This window comes from Bemisia tabaci, chromosome 7 (assembly GCF_918797505.1).
Source record: "Bemisia tabaci chromosome 7, PGI_BMITA_v3".
Lineage (NCBI taxonomy): Eukaryota > Metazoa > Arthropoda > Insecta > Hemiptera > Aleyrodidae > Bemisia > Bemisia tabaci.
In genome coordinates this window covers 4,996,847-5,010,930 of record NC_092799.1, presented here as the reverse complement: position 1 = coordinate 5,010,930, position 14,084 = coordinate 4,996,847, and the positions used below count along the sequence as shown (strand labels likewise).

At 39.9% G+C, this 14,084-nt stretch overlaps 1 protein-coding gene across 1 annotated transcript in view; it reads left to right on the top strand.

The window, feature by feature from the left end:
* Positions 1–14,084, top strand: part of LOC109035678 (GTP-binding protein Rhes) — a 369,075-nt gene that overhangs the window by 271,698 nt on the left and 83,293 nt on the right. The window contains exon 4 of the mRNA XM_019049389.2: positions 58–252. Coding sequence (XP_018904934.2) covers positions 58–252 — 195 coding nt within the window. The remainder of the gene's footprint in view (positions 1–57; positions 253–14,084) is intronic.

The window sequence follows — 14,084 nt, the reverse complement described above, 5'->3', positions numbered from 1 at the left end:
AGGCCCAACATGGTGTGACGCATGAATGTTTTTCATGGCATCTCTTTAATTTTGCAGATCGTGACGAAGCGTGGGACTCGAGTGCCGATAGTGGTGGTAGGGAACAAAGCGGAGCTTCACTACCGAGCAGTGCCTAAAGAGTTGGCCGAGACGACTGCCGAGTACGACTGGGACTGCGGCTACGTCGAGTGCTCGGCCAAAGAGAACCAGAACATCGTCCAAGTCTTCAAGGAACTCCTCGCTCAAGCTAAGGTAAGCGCCTAGCGCCGCACTCTCTATCCTTCATTCCCTCCGCTACGCTTCTTTCTCCAACTTTCGCCAGATTACTATCAAGAGTTGTGCTCTATGTATGTATGAGCCGCTTTTACGGCGCGCTAGGGCGCTCTGCGACGCCTATTCTCCACAGGAATCTGTCATGGTAGAGATCCTCCGGAAGGTGGCATCTCTCCATCTCTTCATGGATGCCCTCTACCCACCGTTTGGCTGGACGCCCTCTCGAGTTGTGCTCTATACTTTCTACAATCTCTGCAGAATGAGAATCTCTGCATTCATGAAGCAGGGTGTCTTCAAGTCCGGAAACATTACCGATTTTCCAAAGGCGGTCCGGAAGCACTGAAAAAGTGCGGAAATTTTGCAAGAAAGTCTGGAATTTCTTTAATTTTCGTCGCAATTTGAGCCGAAAATTCGAATTTTTGAAATGTTTCGTTTTTCGTCGGTTGAAGGTATTGAAAAAGTACAGAATTTTTTCAGTTGAGGAGGCACTGAATTTCTTGGGAATGCACCGAAAAAGTACTATAAAAGTACTGATTTTGGGCCAGCCTGTTAAAGTAGACACCCTGAGAAATTATTTAATTTCCACGTAATGCGATGACCATTTCGGAATTTATTAATATATGTATTTATTTCGAGTTCCCTATAAGCTTTACAAAAATCGTGAACACGAAAGGTATTAAAAATTAAACATAAATAGGCACAATAAGAATAAGGTGTAACAGCGAAAGGAAAGGTATAGGGATGGAGAACCGGAACTGCAATTCAGCATGACATCAGCTCCTCTACCCACCTTCTATAAGAAGGCTTTTACATGGAAAAATGGGCTAATAGTAATGAAAACATCGAGAAATAGTAATTTCAAAAAGGGGGTCGCTTAACTTCAAGACCCTTATTATTTATAGGAATTTACTAATGCCATCCTCAGGTCTTCTCAGGGTTTCTACCGTACGGAAAAAGTACCTGCGGACACACTGGAAAAGTTCGGATTTCGGAAGGTCTGTATGTAACTACGGAAAAGGTACGGATTTTCAGTGGAGAGGTACGGAAATTCGATTCGTGATGAGCTCTAACAAGTAGTCCCGGGGATATGCAATTTCCCATCCAAATTCATTGCTCGTCTTTTTCGGTTTATTCCTTTGCCACTCGATCATTCCACTTTTCCAATCCGTTACAGTTGAAAATGCGTGTGAAGTAAGGAAAGGGTAAAGGAAAATCAAGGATTTTCGAGAATTGTCAGTGAAAAGAATTTTCGGTAAAGTAAGAAAAAAGCAGGGAAAAGGTATTACAAAAGCCAGGAATTTTGATGTCAAAGCACCAGTAGACACCTTGTCTTCTGCTGGGCTTGAATTGTAATTTTCTTGATTTGTAATTGAATTTTCTTGTAATACAGCAGTTGGTGCTGAAAAAAAGGAAACAATTTTGATTGGAGTGACGGCGCGGCGTACTTGCTGTGGGCGGCAGAATGAAAAACACGTTATAACGCGAGTCGGTCATTTCGCACGGTTATCAGTCATATCGACGGTGAAACTACCAAACCACGTATCTCGTTTGCGGTGTTTAAAAATCTACGCTCACATTTTATTTTTTTGAAGTAGACCAAATCAATATCATTCCTTGAAATTTTCACGGAATTTTCTCCGCACAAAGAGGAAAAATCACAGAAATTTTCAAGACTGGATGTTAAGTAGTTTTTCATTTAAAAAATAAAGTATGACAGGAAGTCTGCGACGTCGCAAACCGAGATACGTGGTTTGGTAGTTTCACCGTCGATGTGTTGCTGGCCAAAATGCGTTTTGATGGTTGAGGAAGCAACGATCGAAACTCGAAACGATCTTGAATGAAGGTGATGGTCATATACTTGAACCTAGCAAGTCGATTTTGCATGGCAAGGCTCTCGTGGGGTGTGGAGTGAGGGGGAAAAGACTGGAGTCGTAAATTTGCCAATATCAATTTTCTCTCCGTTTTGTATTTTTCATCCATGATGAGGAGCGTTTTCCCCACGCGATGAGATGCAAATGCACCGTAAGTTTTTAAGCTCATAATCGAGTGCCTGTAAAATCATGTAAATCGATTTGGTTGATTTTCGAATTGACCTACTTCCGCGTCTCATGGTCGCGCGTTGCCGAACCGAGCCGATAATAACCAGTGGCGTGCTTTGCGATCTATCGATATTTCCCCATTTGAAGCTGTGGTAAATAATCGATTATTAAGGTGTTCGCTGCGAACACCCTGTAAATCGATACTTTTACGTATGTTTAAATGGCCGATCAATCGATATATCGCAAAGCACGCCACGCCACTGACAATAACGTAGAATCTCCGATGGAGACGGAGGCTCTGAAGTTGCAAATAACTGCTTGGATCTGAAATTTTAAGCCTCGCTGAAGCCGCAAAAAATTTACGGATTTTGACATTTTGAATAATGAGTGGGCCTATATTTTTACGAGTGCGCATTGTTGAAAAAATAAAGTGTTTTTATTTTCCTTTTTTTTTCTTTTTTTTTTTTCAAAATCAAGAATTCATTTACGAGTGGTTTCACGATAACTGGAATAGTTTTGTCGCCGTAACAGACAACACATTTTTTGGTCATATTTTTAGTAGAAATGATAATCACTTGAATTTTTTCGCATTAATCTTCAAACGGTTGCGCAATATATCGCTCTCTAATGATTTATTGCTTTACTTTTCAATGAATATTAAGTAGATTCCAAAAATGTGCTGTCTGTTACGTGGTAAAAAGTCAGCGTAACAGACAGCAAATTTTCGGACATTTATATATTAAAATTGAAAAGTAGAGCGATAAATCTTTGAAAAACGTTATATCACGCAACCCTGTGTAGATTAATTCAAAAAAATTCGAGTGATCATCAGTACTACTGAAAATATGACCGAAAAGTGTGTTGTCTGTTACGGCGACAAAACTATTCCAGTTATCGTGAAACCACCTATACAAGCTTTAAGTTCTGGACAGAACTCTATAGAGCTTAAGACCCAATTTGAGTTTGTAATTGTTTCTCTCTTTCTCTCCTCGATTTACACATGGATGACTGGAGTCAAAAAAAGCATATTTCAAGTCACGCCGTCGTAAATCGCCAATTAAGTTCTTATTCTTTTAATAGCTCGGCGTGCTTTGCGATTTATTGATTGATCAGAGGATCGATTGACAGGGTGTCGCAACGAACACCCAAATAATCGATTCTAAAACATGGCTTCCAATGGGGAGTTATCGATAATTGATCACTCACGCCACGCCACTGTATAAATGGAAACCAACCAGCAGTTTTGTGATGGAATTGTCTGTGAAATTTTTGAACCAATTCTCAAAATGCACTCTAAGTTGCTAAGAAATACTACGATTAGTTTTTCCTGAAGAGAATAAAACACAATTTTAATTTTGGAACTGTGCACTGAGAGAACCTTTTTTCGCATTTAGCCACTACTACATTGGAAAAAAAAACACATTGGATCCGTCCAGACTCTTAGAAACATCGACGAGAAAAAGTACTCCTAATTCAATCAGAATCTCTAGCTTAGATCAAGAACCAAGCCTCTTAATCTAAGTGGATTTCGTTTTGATTCAATCAAAAATCCGATTGAATCAAGAGTATTTTAGTCTTGTCAATGTTTTCAAGAGTCTGGACTCTAGATCCAATGTGTTTTTTTTATTCCAGTGTACGGTAGAATACAGGGTGATCCAAAAGTCCCTTCCACCCCCTCTAACTTTTTACCTAATTGAGGTAAAGATTTGAAACTTGGGGGATATTCCTAGGTCAAAGGGAGCTACTTTTTGGCCCCCCTAAAATTTTCAGGGGGCCCCCCTTGGGGGGGCAACGGCCCCCAACTTTTAATTTTCAAATGGGAAGACCCCCTTTGTGATAGCTCGTTCGAAAGAGCATAAAAAAAGAAAACTTTTCGCGCAAACCCGAAGTCAATATCTCAAACCGTTTCAAAATGGCGGCCGGTTAAAGTTCAAAATGGCCGAAAATTCACACCGGTTATTTGTCGATGGATTTGCGCGAAAATCGGTATGTAGGGGTATTTTGACACGAGAAAAACGAATTTGACGTTAGATTTTCAAAAAAAACCGAAATTTCCAAAATGGCCGCCGGTTAAAGTTTAAAATGGCCGAAAATTGTCACCTCGGTTTTTTGCTGATGGATTTGCCTTAAACTTGGAATTTGAGAGTATTTTGGCATAAGATAAACAAATTTGAACTTAGATTTCTAAAAAAATCAATTTTTTGTCATTTTGAACTTTAACCGGCGGCCATTTTGGAAATTTCGGTTTTTTTTGAAAATCTAACGTCAAATTCGTTTTTCTCGTGTCAAAATACCCCTACATACCGATTTTCGCGCAAATCCATCGACAAATAACCGGTGTGAATTTTCGGCCATTTTGAACTTTAACCGGCCGCCATTTTGAAACGGTTTGAGATATTGACTTCGGGTTTGCGCGAAAAGTTTTCTTTTTTTATGCTCTTTCGAACGAGCTATCACAAAGGGGGTCTTCCCATTTGAAAATTAAAAGTTGGGGGCCGTTGCCCCCCAAGGGGGGCCCCCTGAAAATTTTAGGGGGGCCAAAAAGTAGCTCCCTTTGACCTAGGAATATCCCCCAAGTTTCAAATCTTTACCTCAATTAGGTAAAAAGTTAGAGGGGGTGGAAGGGACTTTTGGATCACCCTGTAGACGAATTCCGAACATTAAATTTTATCAGCGGAACATTCAAGAGGCTAAAATTATCATCAGTCGATGGAGAGTTCCACGTGTCAGACCTGAAAATTGCATCTCGCAGTCTCGTCTGAGGGTGCGCAATTTTCATGGCTATATCACTTAACACCTATTATTACTCGAGGCTATTTTATCCCGGTGTGAAAACTCAAAGCGAGCTGGACTTATTCTCCTCATCACCTGCAACGCAAAGAGGCAGCCTTGCGCTCGCTCGAGCAAGGCTAAAAATTATGCCGACTTCTTTTTTTTCTTTCTATCGGGAGCTTTATATCAAAGCCTTCCCGGTACCACGTTCTTCCTTTTCTATTTTGAAAAATCCAATACCCTTCATTGGAGCTTTTCATAATCATATTAAAGTTAATTATGATCCCGATCAAAGTTAGCCGCTGTGGTGCCTCTTACTGCGAGGAGTCTTCATTCTGATATCAATATTGCGATTCATCTAAATCGGTTCTGCTGTTTTTCCCCCCAGTGAATTATCGCAAGAGCGTCTCACACTGTGGAAACTCTTATTAAGGCTACTTTTCATTTTCTGTAATTATAGTATGAACCTGGGGTGATGTAATCGTCACGAATGATGAGTCAATCCTAAACATTTGCTATCCACAAACTTCCAAGTCCACCTCGTTTGTATCATCCGAACGCACCTGTATTCACTCTGATATTAATTTTAATTCTTCGTCAAAAGAGTCAGAATTTGGAAGGAACTTATCCGCATAGTTTTCTGAGCGCATAAAGCGCCTAGTTGTTTGTCATAGACAAAGTCACAGTATTTCTCTAGCCACTGAACAGTTTTACACTGTCTATGGTAGACTACCATGTCTATAGCTACTGACGTTTTGCAAGACAGACACACATTTGTGTTCCCTTTATCTCCTTGAGGAAATAAAACACACAGAATTTCTTTGTGTGAGAGTCTAGCTTCGCTAATCACTCGCGCCAGTGCGGCAGGAGGATCTGCGTTGTAGTTTGAGTAGGTGTCATCATCCATGAGCGAATGAGGCAGTTCGGCTGGTGAGGGATTGGCTTAAAAGCTATTGCACTATATGTAAAATTTCACCAGAAAAACGATGAGCACAATAAAAAGTTTTGAAAAAAATTGCTAAGGGGAGAAAATGCGATTTTAAAATCGTGCCCCTCAAAAACGTTATTTGAATCCGGGCCGTGGCGCGAACGCCGATTTGTGACGTCACACTTTAGGTGACCACCCTTGGTTTATTCCGAGTTAGTTCGAACAATATGGCTGCTGCCCGGTTTGTTTATTTAGCGAAAGTTTCTAGCTGTACATTGTGATTTAGTGGTAAAATTTGACGAGAAATTTGTTGAAACATTTGGTTTCGTCACAAATTAACTCTTTCTTGATGAAACAAGGCGTTAAAGTTCGCGAAATTTATTCACCGGGCGACCGCGAGTGAGCATCGGCTATCGGGAACGACGGGCTCGTAAACAAACGAAGATTGATAACAGGAAGGATCCAAACAACTCGGAATCTTTTAATTTTCTTTACCTTTAAACCATTTCTGACTTCTACAAAGCATCTGACAATCAGTTTTATCGTATTTTACAACCTGGAGCTAGAGTCTATCGGCTCATTGTGATGTGTATTCAGAGCATTCTGAAACAGAAAGTCAGTTCTCATAAGTTCACACCCAGACATTCTTTTCTTGGATCATTCGCTTTTCATTTTCGCCTCAAATCAAGTGTTTTGTAGTTTCCTTATCTGAAGTATGTGGTTTTGAATTCATACAAGAGTTTGAAGTTCACCTTTTTTTAGCATTAAAGCCTGTTGAGCCCTCAAACTTTACTGATATGATTACCTACAGTTCAAGGTTCCTCTGGTCCGTACCAAGTGATTACACATCAAAGATGTGTCTTATGGTTCTTCAAATTAACAGTTCAGAAGTGAATTAGAGACTACAGTAACTTAATCCACTCCTGCCCTTTCCTTCAGTGTTTGTTCGTGTCTGTTCTTTATGCGTTACCACTCTAGTGCATACACCGGTAATGTAGGTTAGTTAGGTATTATCGCATATTTTCTACTAGCAGTACCTTCTCTTAAGCGTTGTAATTTAGCAAAGAAATTCCACCAGTTGCAGAAAATTGTGTGCGTAATGAATAAGTGAATATGAATACCTCCTTTTGGTGACTCAAAGTTTCTCAGATCCGTCTCAAGGAGGTTTTGCATGTAGGTGCATGATCAGTTTTGCCAGATGAAATTACTGCTCTTGCAGCTTCAAATTTATACTTTGATCTCTGATTCACTAATAAATGACACTTTATGGTGTCATTTATATTTAATCAGTTCAAAGCTAATTCGACAATGAATCATCAAAGGTCCGATGGAGGAAGGAATTTCCCGGTGAGTGCCACGGCTGAATCAACATTCCAACTAGACTTGCGAAGGTATCAACCAGGAAATGATCATCTGTCTCGAAGTGAAATTTTTTTCATTGCATCATACAGTTTAACAGGTAAGATAATTATAATTACTGAGGTACTATCAGGTTAAATACACGAGTTTAGTGTAACATTTAGATTAAGTATGTTTAACTTTGTGGATAATGATTAATGAAAAAGCGAGGAAAAGTAGTGGCATGGCTAATCTGAGAAAGTACTTACCTACATTCACTAAGTTTTAGTCTGATTGCTTCTCTTGATGTCCTAATGGAAAAATTATTCGACAAAATTTCTGAAATGTGTGCGATATTTATATCTTCTACGTGCAGAAAATTTTGTGAATATGTAGAGCAGTAAGTCGACTTGTTTTCCATTTAAAATCTAAACTTAAAGTAGAAGTTTTGAACACTGTAGTCAATACGTAATTGAGTCACTGGATGCAAAAAGGCCCTTTCTCGGTTGCAGTGTTTGAGAGTCACCTCTAATATTTCATTCTTTGAAAGGAAAGTGAATGCATCAAGTGAACAAGTTGACTCTCAATCAGAAATACCAGGAATAGTAGGATAATCATCTCATAATTGTCTCTTAAATATGAAAATAAAAACTCTGAAAGTTATCGGAGAAAGCACTTGAGACCGATTTCCATATTCTTAGATGAAGTGTAGCCTGCGTTTAAAATCACAATATTTCAAATATTCCATAGTGCTTAAGGCCTGCAGCACAACCTTATCTTTCAAGGCAGGAAAAACACCATGGAACCTCCATCATTAGCAACTTCCAGCTTAAGGCTTTCAGATTACTTCATCTGTGTCTCAGTGGAGAGAAGCTGTAGGATTACCTCATTCCCACGATTTCGTTACTTCACCTACATTTCATGTTGTACTCCTCTTCAAGTATATGACTGCAGATGAGCAGATTTAGAAATTTTTAATGCACACCGCACCTAAGAAATGAAAGAGCCTTAATAGAATTACCACTTACCATATAGGTATCACTTCCTCATGAATCTGTTTGGGTTGATACCTTCGCAAGTCTAGTTGGAATGTTGATTCAGCCGTGGCACTCACCGGGAAATTCCTTCCTCCATCGGACCTTTGATGATTCATTGTCGAATTAGCTTTGAACTGATTAAATATAAATGACACCATAAAGTGTCATTTATTAGTGAATCAGAGATCAAAGTATAAATTTGAAGCTGCAAGAGCAGTAATTTCATCTGGCAAAACTGATCATGCACCTACATGCAAAACCTCCTTGAGACGGATCTGAGAAACTTTGAGTCACCAAAAGGAGGTATTCATATTCACTTATTCATTACGCACACAATTTTCTGCAACTGGTGGAATTTCTTTGCTAAATTACAACGCTTAAGAGAAGGTACTGCTAGTAGAAAATATGCGATAATACCTAACTAACCTACATTACCGGTGTATGCACTAGAGTGGTAACGCATAAAGAACAGACACGAACAAACACTGAAGGAAAGGGCAGGAGTGGATTAAGTTACTGTAGTCTCTAATTCACTTCTGAACTGTTAATTTGAAGAACCATAAGACACATCTTTGATGTGTAATCACTTGGTACGGACCAGAGGAACCTTGAACTGTAGGTAATCATATCAGTAAAGTTTGAGGGCTCAACAGGCTTTAATGCTAAAAAAAGGTGAACTTCAAACTCTTGTATGAATTCAAAACCACATACTTCAGATAAGGAAACTACAAAACACTTGATTTGAGGCGAAAATGAAAAGCGAATGATCCAAGAAAAGAATGTCTGGGTGTGAACTTATGAGAACTGACTTTCTGTTTCAGAATGCTCTGAATACACATCACAATGAGCCGATAGACTCTAGCTCCAGGTTGTAAAATACGATAAAACTGATTGTCAGATGCTTTGTAGAAGTCAGAAATGGTTTAAAGGTAAAGAAAATTAAAAGATTCCGAGTTGTTTGGATCCTTCCTGTTATCAATCTTCGTTTGTTTACGAGCCCGTCGTTCCCGATAGCCGATGCTCACTCGCGGTCGCCCGGTGAATAAATTTCGCGAACTTTAACGCCTTGTTTCATCAAGAAAGAGTTAATTTGTGACGAAACCAAATGTTTCAACAAATTTCTCGTCAAATTTTACCACTAAATCACAATGTACAGCTGGAAATTTTCGCTAAATAAACAAACCGGGCAGCAGCCATATTGTTCGGACTAACTCGGAATAAACCAAGGGTGGTCACCACCTAAAGTGTGACGTCAGCTCTCAGCCCGCGCGATTCAAACAGCGTTTCAGAGACCTTCAATTTTTCGCGTTTTTGAAGTAAGATTTCTCAGAGCCAGAGGGCTCAAAAAAATCTGAAAAAAATTCTGTATACTCATTTCACCAAGGACTTTCATAATATGTAATAAAAAAATTCAGCCGAACTGGCTCATTGATCGTTACCTTCGCTTTAGCGACTCTGTTTTCGTCCGAAGACAACAAAGTCTCGGTGATAGCAGTCACGGTGGTAGTGCTATACCTAATTCGATGAGACAGCCACATTTGTTTTGTACCTGTCTGGAGTAAGTCTCTGACCTCATCAGTTTCGGCTATGGTTAAGCCGTTAGAGAATTGGTCGACCTCTACCGGTACGTTTTCCAACCTTGGGACTACTGCGTCCATGGTTGTTAAGAGTAGGTTTTCCATTAGAATACCACATAGCACGGACTTTATTATGGTCTTATCTAATGAATCTACATTCTGCAGTGAGTTTGCTTTTTGACTGGCTTCTTGAGATATACGAGATATCTCTGTCGCTTCGTCTCCTAGCAGAAACACGCTATGCATTTCTGAGATTCTAGACCTTAGTTGCTCTCTTTTTCGTTCGAAGAATTCGAACGCTTTGTCCCTACTACCTTTATGGTATAATGGTACGTCGTATTTGCCTTCGTGAATTTCGATGGTGAGGTACTCTTTTACTTTTAAATGTGTAAAGCTACCTTTCTTTTCTAGGACTATAGGTGGTTCCATCGCTTCCTCTAAAGACGCTTTAGCGATACTGCTTTCGTCTTCGAATTTTTGGAGTCGCTGGTAAGTTGAAATTACCGTTCCTTCCAAGTCCGTCCCTTTCCAGGTATCAATAATATCTGAAGGGGTTAAATCCATCGCGAAAATGGCATCCATCTCATCAGAAAAGACTCCTGACGAGCTTGTTGTTATTGACGTATTTTCCATCTCTAAATAGTATTACTTCTGGGAGCCGGTTAGTGAACCCAACACTTTACTGTTCAACCGTAATGGAATTGAAGAGCGTGTGATTTATTAGCCTCACAGGCACCAGTCAACATTGAGCGAGGTTTTCTCCTTCTCAAAACGAAAGAAAGTGTGAGAGCGGTTTTATGTACGAGAGGAACGTGGTTCGGGAGTCTCGTCGTTGACATGCATCGCGAAGTCTCACGTGAAAAGCTCGCGACAAAGTCACATATGTACGCGACGAAACTTCAGTAATCAAGTATTTTACCTTGTTAAAGCGCTGTTTCGTTTAAAAAAGGAGTTATTTACACTGGAATAAAATAATTTTAAATTTGCCGCCAAGAAGTATTTCTTCTCAAATTAAGAAGTTTGCTGATGAATATAAGCTACTTTTTAGCTTAACTCAAGCCTTATTTTTCTTGGATCAAGAAAAAGTCAGCTTAAAGCAAGATAAAAAAAAATTCTTGGCGGCAAATTCAAAAATAATCAGGCTTGATCCAAGCTACTTTTCCAGTGTAAGTGAAGAACTATAGAGTTCACTCGAATGAGTCGCTGATAGCAACAAGCATAAACTCCAGACCGAATGAACGTATTTATGCTAAAAGGATCTTTGTGCGTAGGGTTTGCGTAAGACATACATCCTTTTAGCATAAATACGTATGCTATTTATGCTACGTATGCTACGTATGCTATTTATGCTAAAAGGATCTTTGTGCGTAGGGTTTGCGTAAGACCTACATCCTTTTAACATAAATACGTACCAACGAACATCGCAGTGTAGTAGAAAACGCACGTTGACTCGAGCGTGCCCCCGTGTTCAATGCACTGCTTGATTGATACAACTATTCGAACTCGACTGCGCTCGGTAAGTATACTCGCAAAATTGAAGGGGATCTCCTAGACCTGCGTTGCAACGATACTGTGAAATACTTTAGAGGACACCCATTATTGTCCGCCGAATATGACAGTTTTTAAGTTTGTTTTTTTTCCTTTTCTTTTTAATATACACGTTCATCTTAAAGAGCATGCGTGATGAAAACGCGCAACGGTGTTGCCTGTTGCCGAGAGTAATGGTAATTTCGAACTCAGTCGTCCATATAACTCAGTGCACTGGAAAAAAAAACACATTGGATCTAGAATCCAGACTCTGAAAAACATCGACAAGAAAAAGTACTCTTGACTCAATCGGATTTTTGCTTAAATCAAGAACCAAGCCTCTGAATTTGAGCGGATTTCCTTTTGATTTAAGCTTAAATCTGATTGAATCAAGAGTATTTTTTCTTGTCGATGTTTTCAAGAGTCTGGACTCTAGATCCAATGTTTTTTTTTTTTTTTCCAGTGTGGTTTCCCGGGTTTGTTCCAAGCGTAGTTACGCCCTGCTGTCAGACAAGCGACGAGTAATGAGGATTCTCCCGAAAAACTCACCTATTTCGCGTTATTCCTTGCGAGATCCCTCTCACGCACTTTCAAGTGCCACTCAACTATACTTCCAGTCAATCCGTTTTTTTCGCCCTCACTGAAAGTGAGTTCAAAGAGAATCAGAGGCGTCAAGTTCTAAATATTGCAATGGTAGTACTATTCGAACCGAGTTAATCAGAGAGGAACCAACCCAAATTTTCGAAAAAATTGGATCGAAAATGTCGGCCGTACATCCTCTCCTTCCATAAACTTTAAGGCAAAAAACAGAAATTGGCTCGTGAAAATAGGGTCAAAGTTAATTTTCTACATTAAGGTTTATGCAGGAATAAAGCTTCAAACCTCTTTTTCTCAGTTTCACCTGAATGTGGGTTGGTTTCCTTCAGGGTGGTAAAATTTCATGAAAATAAAATCTTGAAATTTCACGCGAAATATCTCATGGAATTTTAGAAATTTCTGGAAGCTATTGAAAAATACCGGTTCCTTTTCATGTTTCTCAAAATGTAAAGATTGCGACTTTCTTCTATCTTTGTGTATTTGAGTCCGAGTCGCATACTCTAGCCCCTGATATTTCAAGTTCCAGTTTTTCATCAATTCTCACTTACGTTTTATGCCACCCTGGTTCCCACCCTAACGAACTCGCTCCATTTGTATCTTATATTTATAAATATGTGCATTATGAAACCGATGACTCATAAGTATTTTCTAAGTAAACCTAGTAGCTCTTTGTTGCTAAATGGTGTCCATACTTACGTGTGTTGCAAGTAAGTTGTGCATTGAGTGTACACTGGAAGAAAAAAACACATCGGATTCAGAGTCCCGACTCTTGAAAACATTGACAAGAAAAAACACTCTTGATTCAGTCAGATTTAAGCTTAAATCTGAAGGAAATCCGCTCAAATTAAGAGGCTTGGTTCTTGATCCATGCAAAAATCCGATTAAATGAGGAGTATTTTTTCTTGTCCATGTTTTTAAGAGTCTGGACTCAAGATCCAATGTGGTTTTTCTTTCCAGTGTATTTTTCTACGCCCGTTAACCATCGTCAATGACACCCTCGCTGCAGTATCTGTCGAGCCATCACGACACGGCAAGAAAGCACCGAGTGATTATTTTTGATCTGGGTTACCCGGATAAAACGGGGCCGACTCACCAATCAATCAATCCCACCCAGTCGTAATTTCATCCCTCGAATTCAAATTTTACCGCCAACGCAACTCCCCTCCGCGATTAGTGCCGTCGCCTTTGCCGTGTATCAACTTTAATCCTTTTACCTTTGAATACTGCGTCGCCAATGGCCCGGCCCGAGCACTCCTCCAAGTGGACGCCATCGTGGAACATCGCCCACGTTTCATAGTTGGACGTATTTCTATCAAATAGATTTATGTGCAGGTGAGAAATATGGGGTGGGCTCCAGAAATCTGCATAAGAAATAATGTAAAAGAGGGCGTGCTTCCTTTTGAAGAGTTGGAAAAGCGGGATTTTAAATTTAGGAAAAATCACCCAATAGTTTCATCTCTAAAACTCTAAATTAGCAGTGGAGATTCTAAAACACCGCAATCAAGGAATGCCCTCTCTGGTCCGAACGCCTCGATTATGTTCAACTTTAGGAAAACCAATGAGCATGTTTCTCACAGAAAATAAACGAATTTTGAAGGAAACTCTATCTCGAAAATTCGAGAGTTCCGGCTCTCTGCTATTACGACAGGGTTATGCTCCTCGCAAAATAATCCGTTCATTCCAAGTTTCGAGGAAGTGAGCACGGTCTAAAGCGACTTTTCCAGACTCATCGCGACAACACCGAAGTTTCCTCATCTTTTGATCGGCCAAATATTCACGGATTTACGGGCGTCGAACACTCTGCCGATCTGCATACAACTTGATAAGCTCATTCCCGCGCCTACTCCATCCACAACCCTCCCCCCTCTCCCTCTTTGTCCTCCCCAATTTTTCACCGAGAGGAATCTTATTTACTTTTCGAGTCCCGGGAACGCGTACCCGGTACCGAAAAGACTTTACATCGTAATTCGTAACTTTCCCCTGTCGCCCGCCTCCC